We start from the raw sequence: 18,298 nt of genomic DNA, 5'->3' as shown, positions 1-18,298 counted from the left end.
TTCAAAAATTATATGAGAAAAGCACTTTTTTTTTTCAGAACACGTTTTTCAAACACTCATTTTGTTCAGAATATTTTTATTAAAACACATATAACCGCTGGCAAATGTGTATTTACTGTTTACTCCATCACACAATAAAATTCATTATAGCAAATAAATTTGCATGCAAAAAACAACTATCTACACACCAAATCTTATTTTAAGATCTTTTTTTGTAATGAAAATCTAATTAATGATTGGAATTTCGTTTGCCAAAAAAATGAAAGCCAAACCAAAAAATTTATCTCAAGTTTTATTTTGTACACTTTTATTGGGTTGTATGCATCTTTTTTTGCAATACCTACCAACTTATAATTCACGAGCTTTATTTACTCATGGAAAACTACAAGAACGGCCTTTGTCTAGAATTAAAAAACCAGAGCTTAAAGAATTTACACCAGTTGATGAGAGCAGAGTTTGCAAAAGCTTCGTCTATGATGTGTCTGAGTGGACGTTGCAATATCGAAAGTTAAACGAGACCATTGAAGACGAAAAGTGCAAAAAGATTTCTGAAGAGTTGTTAAAAGGTGGGACGCTCAACATTTATTGAGACGTTTTAATTGCTATAAAGCTTTGTTATTAAAAAACCTCTTGCATCTATTGCTTAGGTAGCACTGTTAAGCGTATCATACATATAAACGACACAATCGAAAACCGTGGGTGCACTAAACATACAGTTCAATGCAACGAAAGCGCACACTTCAACTTCATCGTCAATAAAAGAGTGAACACTCCACCCTGTTGCAGAGAAAAGCTGCTAGAGCTGTTAAATCACTTCTCACAAGAGTTGCAAAGACTGCATGTGTCCCATATGTTGGCATTCGGATCTGTGTTAGGATGGGCACGAAATGGTAAAATGATACCTTACGATCGAGACATTGATGTGATTGTTGATGCAGCGTTTTGGAATACTTCGTCATTCCATACTATTTTAAAAGAACTGGAAGTAAGACATGGGCACAAATCAGTTTTCAGGGACGATGGCAAAAAGCTGTGGATAAGTTATAGCGCAATCAATCAAAACACAATTGATGTATGGCCCTTCAAAGTTATTAGAAGTAGCTTCAAAGTTGTTAAAAGTAGGCCAAAAAGGTTAGCGGTAAGCATTCCACATTTCGAATGGAAACTGCAACCGTTAGAAAATCTTTTTCCAGAGCGCTATGTGAGTTTTGATGACGTATGGACTTACGTACCTCGAGATCCCAAGAGCTACTTGAACATTTTGTATAAGAATTGGAAAACTGAGCTGGATTGTTCCTATATAAAAGAAGGAAAATGCAGTAAAAGACCTTTTATAGATCCTGAGCCTAAAGTTAAAATTTTTCAGAGAGAAAGGTACAAAAAAAGGAAAGCAACTGCAATGTAGCTTTGGCAACTTTTCAAACTTTTTAAACGCGCTTTTATAAACAATTAACGCTCTTTTTGTTTAACACTGCATATAAATTAAATATTTTGCTCCAACATTTCAACAAAATTTTGTGCTCCATCTTCATCATCATCTGTTGCAGTATAAGTAACATTAGATTCGCTAAACTATAGTGCTCCACACAATGGCGCTAGATCCAAAGGATCCACGGAGCGATACTCTGAAAGCGCTAAACTATCATCAAAACACTTTATTTAATAACAAAAGCTAGATGGTACTATAAGGTTTGTATAACTCTTTTAATCTAATGATTCTTGTAAATGAAGTGGGTTTAAACATCTAAGACAGATATTTTTGCAATTCTTTTTTGTTGTTTGTGATGATATTAGGTTACTCATATCAGTAATCTGACAATAGTGATTTTTCTTTGATATCTTTGCGCCGTTAACTTCTTCTGAGGTGAATAAAAAATGAACACGCATCTCAGATGTGAACGTCAGCATCATATATTTTATTTGTTCTAATAACTCCTATCCTTCTTTATCGTACACACTGATATTTTTGGATTTTGTTTTTCAAACTTGTCTAAAGATTTAACATTTGCAGGATACTCAATACCAGTCTACTCAATAACAGATGCTCAATTTATTTCATTTTCATGGCTTTTAAGAAACTCGTTCATTATCATGATCTTTAGAGTATTTGGCTCTTTGTACAAACCAAACGAAGGCTTTTTTATTCTCCTTTTTCATGTTGATTACAGCCTTTTTGGAACAGACAATGTTTTGCTATTGATCTTACACTTTTGAGAAAAGATTGCAGATCCTTATCTATTTCACCATTAATTCTTTGTACTGCATCGGTATCAATAATAAAAATATTTGCAAACTTTTTCAAAGCAGAGTTTTCATTTTTGATTGATAGCATTCATGAATTTCTCTCTAGTCTGACTTGTTTTTTGTGTATTTCTTTAATTTGTTTTTGAAATTGAAAATCATGGTTTTTTTCTTTGCTTTTTTAATTTCCTGATCAACATCGTCTAGCTACTTACCCCGGTCAGTTCGAGTGTTTATTATCTGAGGTTTAGTCACTGAAGGTATTGCTGAAGGTATCACAGGTTCATCATCAAAAACAATCAAATCACATACCTCATTATTTAGTAAAACATTTGTTTTGATTAACTTCATCTTGGAAAAGCTTCTCTCTGCTGTTGCAACAGATACAGGTAGAGTTAAAAGTATTCTGAGAGAGACAAATAAGTTTTCCCAAAGCTGCATTCAAATTGTTTGAACAAATAAAGTCTAAAATATTTCTTGGAGAGTAGTTTCCCTTATAATGATTTCGCAAATACTTCATCTCTTCAAACAAGTCAGTTCCAGAAACATCTTTCAACTCATTGCAAGATAATAATTTTTCTAAATCCATGCATCTTTTTAGTAATTCATCTTCAGTAATGTCCTTAGCATTTAAACTGTAAAGAAAGTTGAACTGATTATTATGCTGCATAAGCATTTCAAACCGATCCTGCAAAGATCCAATAGCGTGATCTAAAATGCTGTTAAAGAAGTTAATCTTAAAGTTGTCTTCTTCAGTCATTGATTCCTCTTGACTTTCATAAGCAAACATTCTTTTTTTGGTACAACCACGCTTTTTTTCAAATTCGGGCTCAATATCGACCACACTTTTTTTTAAATTCGGGCTCAACAGACAATTTTCTTACAGTTTCTAACATCTTTTGAAACATCTTTTTCTTATTTTCTTTTTAGGTTTGAGCTCCTGATAAACATGATGGTTGTTTTTACATCCTCTTTTGAAACATTTTTTTTTTCACTTAAATTTGTAAAGATTAAAAAATGTAACATGCATTGAATTGAGTTAGCTTCACGAGCAAAAACTTGTTCAATGTGGATTAAACCAGTAGTACTGTGTAAACTGGTTTCTTAGAGTTCCCACAATTTTATTTATTTTATGGAAAATTTTCTTTAAAAAAAAGTTTTATAAAATTAAAATCTTAATCTAAAAACTATTTTATTTTTAATTTTTATTTATTTTTAATTTTTTTTGTTTTTGAATTTTGAATTTTCTATTTTTTTGGCGCCCCCTTTAAAGTGGCGCCTACGGCCAAGTGGTGCTTGGCCACGCTGTTAAGCTGGCCTTGCTCCTAGTTTTCAACTAATGTTGCTAAAAAGATACATTAAACCATTTTTAGTAAGAGTAGCATTAATCTACCTTCAAATATGGTAACTCTCACTTGGGTGAGTAAACATATCTTGTAACACAAAGTTTGTATGTATATCACCAGGGTTATTTAATTTTGTACTATTTTCTGGTTCATACAATCGATACTCTTACGAGTATCAGAATTTTTACTTTTACCTTTTAGAGGGGTTTCAGTGAGATTTAAAATGTCTATTTCATCATTCACCACAGAAAGTATTCTTATTTCTAAATATTTTTTCCGAATATCAAAAAAAATTATTTATAAAACCCAAATCTGTGCAAATAATTTTTCTCCGTCATCAACGCTACGAAATTTAAACGTAGAAAATGATTTTGTGATTTCGTCTTTGCATACACTTTATCACTGTACAATTATTTCTCCCGAGCCTTATGGTTTGAGATATTCATTCACAGGTACTTCTATTTATTTCATCTTATCCTTTTTTTGTTCTGATAGCTTTACAGTTACTTTTTGATGTCCGTGTTTTGTTTCTGTGACTTCTAGAATCTCACATATCTTTAAGCTGGTTTCAGCTTAAATTATATAATTATTTAAAAATATTTCATCTTAGTTACTATTAAAATGTATTAAACTTTTTATATGTCTCGGCGGAGTTCCATATTTTTTTATATGTACTAGAAGAAATTTTTTCTCTGTAAATTTTTCTCAAAAACATATTTTTTTTTTAGTCAAGCCCTTTGGAGCTACATCATAACTATCTTTCCAGACCCCTTGGGGTTTCTGTTCAACTTGCGTATAAAGTTCAACTTATTTATAAATATATTTATAAATAAGATAAAATGTGCAAAAAAACACGTTAATCTTGTACTACTTTTAGCAGAAGATAAGTGCGAAATAATGAGTAATTACCTCCAAATAAATGTGCAATATTGACCAGAGCGGAATGTTCAGTTTTGATTGAACTTCCTCAAAAGTGGATCTATCGAAAGAAAGAAGAGGGGAACTTCTCGTGCTCTAGAAACTAAAATAGAGGCAATCAAGCTGATTATAGAGAAGACTCCTCCGAATCTATCTCTTCTGAGCGGAAGTGTGTGAACAAAATATGGTACAAACTACTAATCTACTGCAATATTAAATATAATCTACTTATATCAATATTTAAATGTCGAAAGAATAAACGTTATGCATAGGTGATCCTCAAGAAAGACTCCGACGAGCAGAATTCCTTCAAGCTTGGCACGCAAGTTTCAATCCAAAGTATGTCGTTTTGACTGATTAGAGGATTTTTCACCATTTAGGAAATAGAAAACTCATTGAGGAAAAAGAAACCCAACCCATAAAACTACCGCGTGTATGCTGTCACAAGAAGATTATCGACACAGATCAATTTTACATTTCTCTGAAGCCAACATCAGCGATGGTTTTTGAAGTTATATATGGACGAGGTCCCTGGCATAACCTTAATCAAGACGTCATCGTATCGGTGTGTGTTGGCTCATTTTCAAAGAGATTGAATTTATTGGTTTAAGAAAAAGATGGTATGATGGAACACATGCTTTAACTTATTCATGCACTATGTTGTTCTTGTAATTTTAACAAAGGTTTGTTACTCCTTGTCATTCTCTTGTGGTTAGCAAACAAGTCGGTGTAACTATAACTGCATCACCCTGTGCTAATCAATTAAACCCATCCATAAGAACAGATGCCTTTTCTCTGGCATCGATCATCATCTACGGCTAAAGTGGTCTGCCAGACAGTCCATTTGTAACAAGTATTTAACAACTTACCATGCGTTAAACATAGAGTGAAGAAACAAGTCTGCCTCTAGATGGCTTAAACAGTTCTCCAAAGCTGTTTCTTTGTTATAAACTGAACAACTGGTTCGGCTATTCATTGAAACATGTATCAAACCATCCTTAAGCGACTTATTGATAAATAAGCTATTGGCTGAACCATTCACCTTACATGGGGCTGATAATCTAGCTATTCATGTTATTATATTCCTTTAGGACAGTTATTCTGATAAAATGAGTAAATCTATTCTGACCATACCGCATTCTAACCGTAACATTTCGCGAGGTTAGAATTATTTTGTTCTATCTCCAAGTTTAAATGTTGGGAGAAAGTTTTTGATTTTTTCTAAAAGTAAAAATTGTTTAAAGTTTTAGCTTTTATTTTTAAAGAAATAATAACTTATCTTTAAATAATTTATGTTTAAGCAATTTATTTAGAAAAAAAATAAAAAAATAATGCGTATTTTAAAAGTTATTATTATTAACTAAAATTAATAACTCATTTTCTCCTAACTTTTAAAATTGAAGATAGAACAAAATAATTCTAACCTCGCGATTTGTTTAAATTCAAAAACTTTATATTTTTTGTTGTATTACTTTACTAACGTAAACTTTTTTTAGTTCATTTATATGAGTGTTAATTGATTAATCTTTTAGTAAGCATTACTTGCTTAAAATGTCAGCAAGCTTTATATAAAAAAGCTGGTTTTAAAAGTTGCCAAAGCTGGCTTATAGTTGCTTCCCTCATTTGTACTTCCCTCTCAACGTCTTTTTAAAAAAACAACAACTTCTTTAAATGACTTCTCGAAATCAATAAGATTATAGCATATGTGGACATACTTGTGAAGCTAACCATAAATAAGTCAATAAATGTAGCACCACAAAAAATGTGACCACAATCACTATCATAGAACGGTTTACAAATCTGAGCTCAGGCACTTTATAAGGCATTTCCTGCATTTTCCTTCCTCTATATACAAGCAATATAGCTCACTTTCTCAATTTTTATACAAAATGTTCAAGTAGCTGTTAGGATCTCAGGGTACGTAAGTCCATACGTTATCAAAGATCACATAGCGCTCTGGAAAAAGATTTTCTAACGGTTGCAGTTTCCATTTCGAATGTGGTATGCTTACTACAGGACTTGTTCCGCTTCTTCTTATAACTTCGAAGGGCCTTACATTAATGGTGTTTTGATTGATTGTGCTATAACTTATTCATAACTTTTTACGATTGTCCATGAAAACTGATTTGTGCTCGTATCTTATTTCCAGTTCTTTTAAAATCTTAAAAAATAATGTAGTATTCCAAAACTCTATATCAACAATCAAATCAATGTCTCGATCGTAAGGTATCATTTTACCGTTTCGCATCCATCCTAACACAGATCCGAATGCCAACATATGGGACACATGCAGTCTTTGCAACTCTTGTGAGAAGTGATTTAACAGCTCTAGCAGCTTTTCTCTGCAACAGGGTGGAGTGTTCACTCTTTTATTGACGATGAAGTTGAAGTGTGCGCTTTCGTTGCATTGAACTGTATGTTTAGTGCACCCACGGTTTTCGATTGTGTCGTTTATATGTATGATACGCTTAACAGTGCTACCTAAGCAATAGATGCAAGAGGTTTTTTAATAACAAAGCTTTATAGCAATTAAAACGTCTCAATAAATGTTGAGCGTCCCACCTTTTAACAACTCTTCAGAAATCTTTTTGCACTTTTCGTCTTCAATGGTCTCGTTTAACTTTCGATATTGCAACGTCCACTCAGACACATCATAGACGAAGCTTTTGCAAACTCTGCTCTCATCAACTGGTGTAAATTCTTCGAGCTCTGGTTTTTTAATTCTAGATAAGTCTTTTTTGTAGTTTTTTATGAGTAAATGATGATAACGGATTATAAGTTGTTAGTTATTGCAAAAAGAATTATATACAACCCAACAAAACTGTACAAAATAAAATACGGCATAAACTTTTGGTTTGGTCTTTCATTTCTTTTGACAGACTTTAGACATCCAAACATGAGATTTTAATTTTTCTTCAAAAAAAAAATAAGTCTTATTTTAAGAGCGTTTCTGAAAAAATTTTCAAAATTTAGTGCAAACATATTTGCTTTTTTTTTTTCAAGCGGTTATTGTTAGCTGTAAAAAAATACAACGTATGATGTAGAAAACAATAAACACTTTAGCGGCAGTTATACGTAATTTAATGAAAATATTCAGAACCAAATGAGTGGTTAAAAATCTTCTAAAAGAAAAAGTATTTTTCTCATAAAACTTTTGAAAAAACAAACCACGGAAAAAATGGTCTTAAACTTTCTATTGAAAGCTTTTCGCTGGAAAAAAATGATAATAAAAATAAAAAGTAAACGAAAACAAAAACCGAGTTTTCCGTGTTTTTCGCAATTTTCATCTTTTCCGTTTTTTTCAAATTTCTTGGCTATTTAGCAGCTTTGCAATTTAAATTAAGCATCGGCGTTTTACTTCTTGGTTTTTGATAAATAGGGGAAAGGTGCCTATGATGGCATACTTAACTTTAATGTTTCTCTGAGTCATTACCTGAAAACTTAAAAAATAATTTTTTACATGGGTGTATTCTCTCTAGCATACAGAATAATAATGAACCTCAGAATTTTTACTATTTTGTTTTTTTACAAGTTTATATTATTAAAAAAAAAAAATACAAGTATGCCATCATAGGCAACTAACTGCTCCTATGATGGCACACTTTAAAGAAATTAGACAAACAAGAATTTTTTTTGTTTGTTATTAATGGAAACACAACTTATCAAAAAAACAAAATTAAAAATAAATATTTGGTCTATAAGCATAGTTCACATATAAATTTTTTTCTACTTCTCTTTATGCCTGCACATAAACAATGACACCAAGATCTGCATTTTTGACAACGAATCCATGATTCTTTAGAGCACGACAGTGAATAAAGTTCATAACAATACAAAAATGCTGTATCAGATTCGAAATTCATTTTATTATTACTTCCTTTAATCTTCTTATTGCAGTATTTTTCTTCAATAGCCGTCTTTCTTTTTGTTTTTTTAACTAATTTTTCCTTTTCTTTGTTATCTTTTTCTTTTGCCTTAACTTTTAATTCTTGAATATCCGGTGTGGTATTCAGAGGTTCAGTTTTTCCACGCTTTCATGCCCTTTTCAATTCGATTTTAGGGGATGCTAAAGGCACTGGACACAAATTTTATATACTAGATCTTATCCTTTCGTTGAAACAGAAGATCCAATGCATATGGAAGCTTCTGATGGGGGAGATCTCATTTCCAAATGTGTTGGTTTCTCAAACTCTTGTATTTCATCTTTGTTCTTAGTCTGATCACCTTTTTTATGAGCATAAAAATTTATTTCAGGCATTTTTTTAAATTCATTTTGCAGACTTTCCATAATGGCAATTCCTCGGTATGTCATCATAGGAAAGAGTCACCATATTTATTAAAACAAGCTGTGTCTACCTTATTCTACACATAGCATTAAATTAAGTATTCTAATAAGTGTACAAAGCCTGCAGATGAAATGCATGAAAGTTTTACTTCTGTATGATGTATAATAAAATCGTAATCCTAAATATATGAGGGTATTAAAACTACAACACCACATGCGAAAATTTATGTTTGTTGATTACAAAAGCATTATTTATGACAGAGGGACGAATTTTTATCAGAAGTAATGAATTACTAATATACACATGTTGGTCTAATCACTTATGCACCAAAAGTAATATTTTTGGAAATATGACCAGTATGCCATCATAGGCGCTATGCCATCATAGGCACCTTTCCCCTAGTAACGAATAACGTACAAGCTTCTGTCAGTCCATTAAAATTCGAATTTTGAAAAGCAAGTATAAATTTACATAAAAAGAAAAAAGAAAAAAAAAAAGCAATACCAGCCATAACTTGTTATATTGTTACAAGCTTTCTTTGCTGTTCTTGACAGAAGCTAATTTAATTACAAGTTCTAAAATAAAACATTTAACTTCCAAAGAACGAAAAACACGTATTTTTGAAAAGAATGACATCTGTCATAGGACTTGTATGCGATGTAAAGAATTTTATTTATAACTAAGCGTGCTAGAGCGGTCTTTTTTTCTTGTAAGAGAGAGAAAAGTAACATAAGGCTCGTTTTTTTATGTAACAACTAAAAGGAAGCGTGAGAGGCTGAAATGACTGCGCGATTGCGCGCAACATTCCCCGCCCAACATTAATTTTTAACTAAAAGTTTAATGTCATCTTCATCGCAAAATTTCACTTGAATAATCTATTTGTCCATTGTTTTATTTGAGGCTTCCAATAAATATAGCTTGTTTATAGGTTGTTTGATGACAATTGGTTTTCCATTATTAACGTACCTAACTTCTGCTGCTCGAATTTTCTTGTCATGTGATTTGATTAATTTCTGTACTATTCCAGTTTTCCACAAACCGCGTTTAGCATTTGGGTCATGAATTAATACAAAGTCATTAAATGCAATTTGATTTGTGCCATTTCTTTTTCTATGTTTATGATGTTCTCTTAGCTCTGTGATGTACTCTTCTCGCCAGCGCTTCCAATAATGATTTAGTACACTCTCAATATATTTACTATGTGTATTTAATTGTACTCTATTAGGTCTTCCTTAATTGCTTTAAAGTTTATTGTTCTACCATATAACATGTGATTCGGTGTTAATGGGGTGTCCAGGCATTTCTTATTTAAATGTAATTGGGCGATTATTAATAACGGCTTCAACTTCGGCTAATATGGTCAGAAGTTCTTCGTATGTAAGGCGGGCATTTGCAATTATTTTGTGGAGGCAACGTTTGGTCGAAGCAACAAGTCTTTCGAAAAATCCTCCCCACCAGGGCGCAGCGGCAGCGTTGAAATGCCATGATATACCACGAGATGAATGAAATCTTGAGTAATTTTAGATATGAATTGTGAGCCGTTATCGGAAATGATTTTAGTAGGCGCGCCTCGTTTCGCTATAAACCATTGTAAACTTCGTACACAAGACTCAGCTGAAAAATCTGGAACGAGATCTAAAAGCATCTTCGAATAAGTTTTTTAATATAATTTCTAGCTTTCGGTACCCAAAACATACTGCGTAGTTGGTTTAAAGTTTCTTTAACTCCATTATGCATGACTAATGAGTGATGATAGTAAATAGTCCGTAAATTCTGAATCACTCGGTAAGAGGATATGATGTTTCATATCTGACGTAATCGGTGCATTTTTTAGTCATTCATAACATCGTATAACATCATCAACATTTTTTGAATTTAGATCTGTTGAAGTTGTTTATAATTTTTTGTATTTGTCAAGGTTTTTTGTGTATATTGAATCCAAATTTTTAGCACGGCTTCAATTTCTGTCGAATCTAAATGAGATAAATTTAAATCTTCTTTTGATTTCTTCTTCCTTAGGTTCTTTATAAATCTCATTACTAAAGCTGTAGTACGTAATAAACTTAAATAATTGTTAAACCTTTTGATGTCAATAATATCTAAATTAATAGGGATGTCGTTTGTAATTACATTGGTTAAATATTCGTCTAACATAATCATAGGTTGATTTGTTAACTCAAATTTCGGCCAATCTTTAGGATCATTATGTAAAAATGAAGGTCCATTAAACCAAAGCTTGTAATTATGTAACTTTGCTAGAGTTGTACCTCTTGATAGTATATCTGCCGGGTTGCTTTCAGAGTCAACATATTTCCAGTATGAAATGTCAAAAGTATTTCGAATTTTTTGTACAAGTTTTTAAATAAAGGGATGATAACTTTTTTTACTGTTTAATCCAATGCAAAACAATAGTAGAATCAGTCCAGCAAACAACTTCTTTAAAGTTAAAAATTGGAGAACGTTCTTTTAAAGTCATAGACATAGTTTCTGCTAGTAACAACGCAGCCCTTAATTCTAGACGAGGAATAGTACTTTTCTTAACTTGAGCAATTCTAGATTTTGCTATAATTAGTGAACAGTGGTATCGTTTATCAATAAAAGAATATAACAAAAAGAGACAACAGCTGTAAGCATTAAGACTGGCATCACTAAACCCATGTAATGAAATGTCCAGAACTGGACTATTAGAATGATTAATGTACCACCTTAGAATAACGATGTTTTGAGAGAAACGGAAATCATCAACAATGGTTTGTTTCACTAAAGACTCTGGAGGAGATGATTCTACTAACATGAAATGTGCAGTGTTAACACAACTACCTGACTCACTATTTTCAAATACTTTTTTAACAAAAATTGGACCACTTAATAAAAAACCTAGTTTAGATTTTAAAGCAATAGGATCATTGTGGAAGCCTCTAATGGTTGTATTTTCTACAAATGACCAATAAAAGTCAGCTCCAATCAGAACATCTACTTTCATACTACCATTTCTCAAATTACTGTCTGCTAACTTAAGATTATGTAAGTGTCTATACTTTTCACTAGCAAGATTTATATATTGTCCGTTAAGAGGAGAACATATATCTTTTACGTAACAAACTACTCGTATTGTGCGGCCGAGTAGACATTTAATTCGTAACTCAACTTTTTCTAAGATTTCTGTTGTATTGTAGTTACCAAATGTTTTTATACATATTTCCTTCGTACCTAATGTTTTGACTTTTAACTTTGAATGTAATTCGAGTGATATATAACTTAACTGAGAGCAATTGTCGAAAAGTATTCTGCAATCATGTAAATTGCCATCGTTGTCCGAAACTTGAGTTGATGCAGTTTGCAGCAAAACAGATGGCTGACCTTCAAAGGTAGCTTTTGCAACTGAAGTTAATTGTCCTTCAGATTGATTATGATGAGATTGATTTTGTAGGTTAGAATTCTGTGTATTGATACATAATGCAACTTGATGATGACGTCCACATTTAAAACATTTTATTTGAGATAAACACTGTTTACTTATGTGACCACTTCCTAAACATTTGAAGCAAAGTTTTTTATCACTGATGATTTTCTTTCTTAATTGAATATTCGTAACTGATTGACATTATTGTGATTTTTGTGGCTGGTCACAAAATAAACATTTATTTCGTTTTTGGAGATCTCTTGGATTGTTCCTTTCAAAATAGGATGCTTGACCTGTATTATTTGAATAGGAATTGTACCGATGTGTATCCTGTTAAACGAATTAGATGAATGAATTCAATTTGATTCTCTATTATTTGCACGAGTGTGAAATGTTTCTGTAGTAATAAACCTGTCTGATTTATCTAATGAGTTAATTAATGCTTGTTCTCGCGCACGCAATTCAGTCTTTAGAAGATCAACTACTAATTTAACATCCCAGCTGTCATTGTTATTAAATTGACGGTTGACAATTAATGTTAGTTCTTCTGGTATTTTTTCCAAAATTACTGGGATAAGGAGAGGTCCGTACATATTACTATTAATACTCAGATTCTGGAGACTTCTTACTTGTATTTCTAAGTAGTTAAAAAATTGTCTTAACTTTTCAATTTTACTAGTACTATGAATTTTCTCTAATGACAAGAGTTTACGCATATGTGATGATACAAGAGCTTGCTTATTGTCATATCTTTGTTTAAGTATTTCTAATGCAGCCTTGTAATTTTCGTTAGTCAAGGCGAGACCGGTTATAGAGGCTAGGGCAGGTCCCTTAAGTAAGTTGCGTAAGTCATTTTTTGGATGTCAGATAAATCATCATTAAGATCGATTGCACAATTAGAATTCTCTATAAAAGTTACCCAGTTTTCTGGTCTGCCATCAAATGGTTCTAGTTTTAATATAGGAAGTTTGATTGTTTTATTTTTAGAATTGCTTGATAAACTTAAAGAATCGATCTTGGGATCGTGTTTTTTTAAATGCCTGTTAATAATTGAAAGCTCGTTCTTACATAAGAGTGTAAATTCTGTAGATGATTCTGCGTCCTGCTGTAGTTCATCATCATCTTCAATAAGCAAGGAAATTTCTTCATCCAATTGAATAACCTTAGTGAATTTCTCATTAATAGTGTCGCGAATATCGATTAAAATTTGATATTGGTTTTCGTCATTGTTATTAGATAGAATTTCGGATGATTTTTCAAGTCTACGTTTTGATTGCAGGTTTGACATTTTGGCAAAATTAACAAACTTTATAACTCGATAATAATAATCTAGTATCTAAACTGATTGGAGCGTGATATGAATTTAATAATTAATCATGAGCAATTGCAAATCGAAATGGCTCTTTAACTGTGTAATGGCAAATCAAATAACTTATAATGGTTATTTAATTACGTAAAAATGTCGCCTTAATGCTTTAAATTTTTTCCTTTTTTTTCTGTTTTTGGCGCTACGAATAAATCACTGTAAAATAATTCAAACTATCTTTTAATCGAAGCGATGTTAGATGTAATTAAAAAATCAATCTAGTAGAGCACTGTTCACAAATTATCTAAAATCCCAAACGGTTCTTAGAAAAAAAGGAAGAATAAAAATAAACGTAACTAATCCTTTTTTATCTTAGTCATTCGTGCTTTATTCAAAAACATCTCTCCGTGGGCTCCATGTTGTAGTACTTGTATACGATGTAAAGAATTTTATTTGGGTATAAATTTTTCAAAAAACACAAAAAAACACAAATCTGCACCCTACATCACTAAACTTTCTGAAATTTGGCACAAATGTTTAGACACATAACTTAGGAAAGACTGTAAATTTTTTTTATAAAATTCTTATCCGTTTAGGATTTACAGCAACTTGAAGTTTTTTTGATTTTGACTGAAAAATGAGGGGGGAAAAGTGCCGGAAATGTGTCCTTTTACTATTACCCTTATATAGTGCTTGTAGTAATTTTGCATAGCTAAAATTTGGTACCAAAGGAGTTTGAATCCTGTTTAATCTGAAAATTATAGATTTGTATCTCTCAAAACAACAAAATATAGTTTATTTCAAGATCTACAAAACGCACCATCTAATTATAATAAAAAAGAGCATTGACAACTATAACTCTAGAAAAAATCTGACTGATAGAAAAAACTTTTGGTTTTAATTTTCTTAAAGATTAGACATATATCTACTTTACGAACCAATTTTGTTTTGGCCTTACGTTTACTTGAGGAGTTGTTAAGGTTTGATATGAACACAAATTTTTTTGATATTTTAAAAATCAGGCAATCTATCCCAATTTTCTACAAATTAATCAAATTAGAAATTAATAGTTTAGTGACTTAATTATTTTTATTAATTTTTTAGAACAAAATAATAAGTTATAAAAAAACCTTTTGAAAAATGAATGCTCAATTTAAATGATTTTATATATGCTTTTCATTCACATTATTTAAATTGTACAAAAAATAAAAGATTAAAAAAAAAGTATGGATAGGACATATCAGACTCAACAAACTTGAAATTAGTTTAAATATAAAAAATCTCTATTTCCTAAGGAGAACAATTTTTTTCAAGTCGTCTTTGGCTAAATCCACCACTTTTGCTCATAGGAAACACAGGCATAATCACCTGGTACTAAGTATACAGTTGTTACAGGAATGTTTCCAAAATCATGAATGAAAGCAAAATCTTCATCAACACTGCATAGCTTTGCACCTATCTAGAAAAGAAAAAGCAACATTTAAATCAACATTTTTCCGTTTTACTTATTTTCTCAAACATGTTTTTTAAAGGCATTAAAAAAAAATTGTAAGTCAAAAATAAAACAAAAATACTTTTGAGGATGATTCCACACAAATAAAAAACCTATTCGAGTTTATCAATAAAAAATTATGCATATTTTTTAAAGATGATAAAAGGTATATTAATTAATTTTAATCTTTTGATGGCCAAGTGGTACAAACTGATGGAAACTACGTGTTCCAGGTATGGTATTTGCAGTATCCAATCATTCCTTAAGAGTGTTTCTCACCAAAGTTAAATCTTCTGATGATATATAAATGAAATGTACACCTTCAACGTTTTGATTGCAATATTTGAGCATTGCTTGTGGAGATAAATATGATTACCCATATCTCTTTGCAAGCTTGCTAGTGTTGCTAAACGTTTGACTGTACCATCTATCCCATCACAAGGTTGCTTACCGTGACTAGTTGCAAAAAAGTTCCATTTAGCAGAAAGACCAAAATCTTCAAGATGGAAACAAAGATTCAAAATATTTTTACAATTCTTGTATTGACCTGCACACCCATCCGAAAAGTATTCAATATTTTTTATTTGAGGTAGATTTGTTTTAATATCATTGCTGACAACATCAATAATTTTGTAAACCATGTTCACACCATGTATCATATCATCTGACATAATACAAAAAGATTTGTGATTGAGAAAACCTTCTTTTTTGAAATAGATAATCACAGGATGTAGTGTACATTGTAAATTTGTCTAATGAAAGCTTTGTACTTCATCCTGAACTACAAATTTATAGTTTTCTGAAAAATCACCCAGAAATAATGATGTTAACTCATTCATATCTTCCTTTCTTGATCTCAGGTATGATGCTTGATTCTTAGGTAAATATGAGTGTGGTGCAAGTTTAGTCAGTTTTGTACATACTAAGTCAATGTATTCAGACACTGGCACTTTATTATGTGTTAAGTTTGACCTATCTGTTGTTGTCAACTGATCAAGTTCTACTTCATCGTCATCTTCAAACTCTCCAATTAAATTTTAAAGTTTTTCAACCAATGCATTCATAGTTGCTGGGCATCTTTCACATTTATGCATCATACAGTCTTTATTAGTCATGTCACATACAATATAAGGTAACAGTTCTTTATATGTCACACCAAGAGGATGTAAAAGCAGTTTTAAATTCTGATGAATAGCACAGACACATACTGAATGTGTTCCTGAAGCACCAGCACCATTTTTGTCGCAATGTGCAAAACCTTGAAAACCCTATTTTTGTTTCTGGGTTCATGGTTTTGAAAGCAACAAACAATTCCTTTAAATTACATAATAGCAAACGTTTTTGCATGTAAACATTTTTCTTTATGCTTACATAATCCTTTTTACCAGGTATTATACGACTATATTCATCATCTTCATAAAAAGACTTGACCAGTTGAACTGTTACATTTGGAAGAACTTTCCCTAATTTAGGATTAGGCATGGCTAAAATACCTTTTTTTAATGCTAATCTACGTGCAGTTCGAGCTACATAGTTTGTTACATGTAATATTTCAGAAACTATTTTTATTGACCAGTCAGTTGGAGCAAGTGTTGTCAGTTGTATTTTTTTAGATGTTGCTGTAGACTCTGCAATTTTATTAGCTTACAATACTATCATGTTATCAAACAAGTTTGCCTTTTCCATATACTCATTACCGAAACCTGACTGTTCTTCAAAACTTTCTTCTGGTATATTAAGGGAAGTGGCTACTTTTTTTTTTAATGGAGGTTGTTAATGCTGTCAATTTTCGTTTACTTTCTCTAATTTTACCTGACTTATGCAATCTTTTGACCTTAATAGGAGATACTCCAGCAACTGTAAAGTGTGTATTTACACCCTCTTTTTTATTTTGAATGGATGTTTCAATAACAATATCAAAATCTTCCTCATTTTCACTCATACTTTTTGATAAATGTTTCATAACTTTACTTCGATAGCTTGGACACAACTTTTTTCCAGGTATAAGATTTAAACCTATGGTTTCTGCTTCTAATACAGTATGCATTGTAACCACACGTAGAGATGCTGAAAAGAAAATGTACTATATTACTCAAATACTATAACATTAATTATACTATTATTATAAAACAATGAACAAATCCTAATAAACAATTTATTAAGAATGGTATTACCCATTAAAATGTAAATGGATAAACTTTTACCTCTACACGCTTTTTTGTGAGTCAGAAATGGATTACAGCAACTTTTCTGATTACTCTTATATCTAACTATTAACATATCACGATGATGTGTGCATATACTAGTAATTTGTTCTTCTTTCAAGTTTGTTCGTTTTACAAGTAATTTAAGATCATTCCTGTCAATATCTTCAATCAGATTTCTTACTTAGGTATATGATTGTTTATAACAAGCTCCATAATCATTTACAAATGAACAATTGATTTTGTTATACATATAAAACTATAATGAGGAATTATAATCTAAACACTTAAATAGAAGAAATCTTCAATACAATATTCCTAATGAGCAAAGTACACTTGAACATGAACAATATGTTTAAAATAAAAATAAAGTTATATTTATAAAGAACATTTGCTTGAACAAATAGCTATTAGTTTTAATAGACATACTTTAAATGCCTAATTATCTACTAATTATTGTCAATTCTCTACTAATTATCTACCAAAAGTTAGGGTGAAAGTAGATTATAACTAAATATAATTATATTTAGTTATATAATTTAACAAGGTAATATTTATTGGATATTATTATGTACACTTGTCATTTTAGTTTATTGATGAGATAATCACTATTTTATTACAATAAAACAATCAATAAGAAAAAAAACATTACATAATATTATTTAATTTAATTACATAACTACTATGTAATGAAAATAACAATGCAAATGACATAGGAATTATGTAATGAAAATAACAAATTTATGTTTACAAAATATTTAACAATATTTTGTAACAACTTTGTAAAAATTTAAATCACATAACACACATTCTGTTGTTTTTTTAATTAACTGACTCAAAATTTGATTAAAAACAAATATAATTGTATTTAGTTCAAAGCCAAAATGAATTTGCTCACTTATTTTTTTTTAAATTTCTTCAGAAAAATTGAAAAACCAAAACATCAATAACTCCTCAGCAAAAAATAAAATTGGTTCGTAAAGTAGATATATGTCTAATCTTTAAGAAAATTAAAACCAAAAGTTTTTTCTATCAGTCAGATTTTTTCTAGAGTTATAGTTGTCAATGCTCTTTTTTATTATAATTAGATGGTGCGTTTTGT

The 18,298-nt window shown here is 30.8% G+C and overlaps 2 protein-coding genes and 2 pseudogenes across 3 annotated transcripts; 1 reads left to right on the top strand and 3 right to left on the bottom strand.

Moving 5' to 3' along the window:
• The first annotated feature begins 215 nt into the window (after positions 1–215).
• LOC149882828 (uncharacterized) lies at positions 216–1,405 on the top strand. The gene is made up of 2 exons (XM_090100959.1): positions 216–566; positions 648–1,405. The coding sequence occupies exons 1-2, from the start codon at positions 233–235 to the stop codon at positions 1,403–1,405; spliced, it is 1,092 nt and encodes a 363-aa protein (XP_089957085.1). The 5' UTR covers positions 216–232.
• A 4,892-nt stretch (positions 1,406–6,297) lies between these two features.
• On the bottom strand, positions 6,298–8,817 carry LOC149882827 (uncharacterized; annotated as a pseudogene).
• An 849-nt stretch (positions 8,818–9,666) lies between these two features.
• On the bottom strand, positions 9,667–13,482 carry LOC149882826 (uncharacterized). The gene is made up of 5 exons (XM_090100958.1): positions 13,114–13,482; positions 12,606–13,024; positions 11,179–12,366; positions 10,922–11,084; positions 9,667–9,951 (listed from the first exon to the last, which is right to left on the bottom strand). Exons 1-5 carry the CDS (start codon positions 13,480–13,482, stop codon positions 9,667–9,669), a joined length of 2,424 nt encoding a protein of 807 aa, XP_089957084.1.
• Positions 13,483–14,652: 1,170 nt separating this feature from the next.
• Positions 14,653–17,449, bottom strand: LOC149882825 (uncharacterized; annotated as a pseudogene). Its single transcript, XR_016444525.1, has 2 exons — positions 17,197–17,449; positions 14,653–17,059 (listed from the first exon to the last, which is right to left on the bottom strand). The product of XR_016444525.1 is annotated as an uncharacterized LOC149882825 (transcript).
• Positions 17,450–18,298: the final 849 nt, after the last annotated feature.

This window comes from Hydra viridissima, unplaced genomic scaffold (assembly GCF_058129835.1).
Source record: "Hydra viridissima isolate aposymbiotic clone 2 unplaced genomic scaffold, HvirCarnegie_v1 scaffold_10, whole genome shotgun sequence".
NCBI lineage: Eukaryota > Metazoa > Cnidaria > Hydrozoa > Anthoathecata > Hydridae > Hydra > Hydra viridissima.
The sequence above is the reverse complement of the archived record's forward strand: the minus strand, read 5'-3'. Positions and strand labels throughout refer to the sequence as shown.

Coding starts and splice junctions, on each gene's coding strand:
- LOC149882826 (XM_090100958.1), bottom strand. CDS start 13,482: ATGTCAAACCTGCAATCAAAACGTAGACTTGAAAAATCATCCGAAATT. Junction 12,367..12,605: donor TCATTAGATAAATCAGACAG/GTTTATTACTAC, acceptor TATTCAATTAAG/AAAGAAAATCATCAGTGATA. Junction 9,952..10,921: donor TAGACGAATATTTAACCAAT/GTAATTACAAAC, acceptor CATTATTGGAAG/CGCTGGCGAGAAGAGTACAT.
- LOC149882828 (XM_090100959.1), top strand. CDS start 233: ATGATTGGAATTTCGTTTGCCAAAAAAATGAAAGCCAAACCAAAAAAT. Junction 567..647: donor TTCTGAAGAGTTGTTAAAAG/GTGGGACGCTCA, acceptor TCTATTGCTTAG/GTAGCACTGTTAAGCGTATC.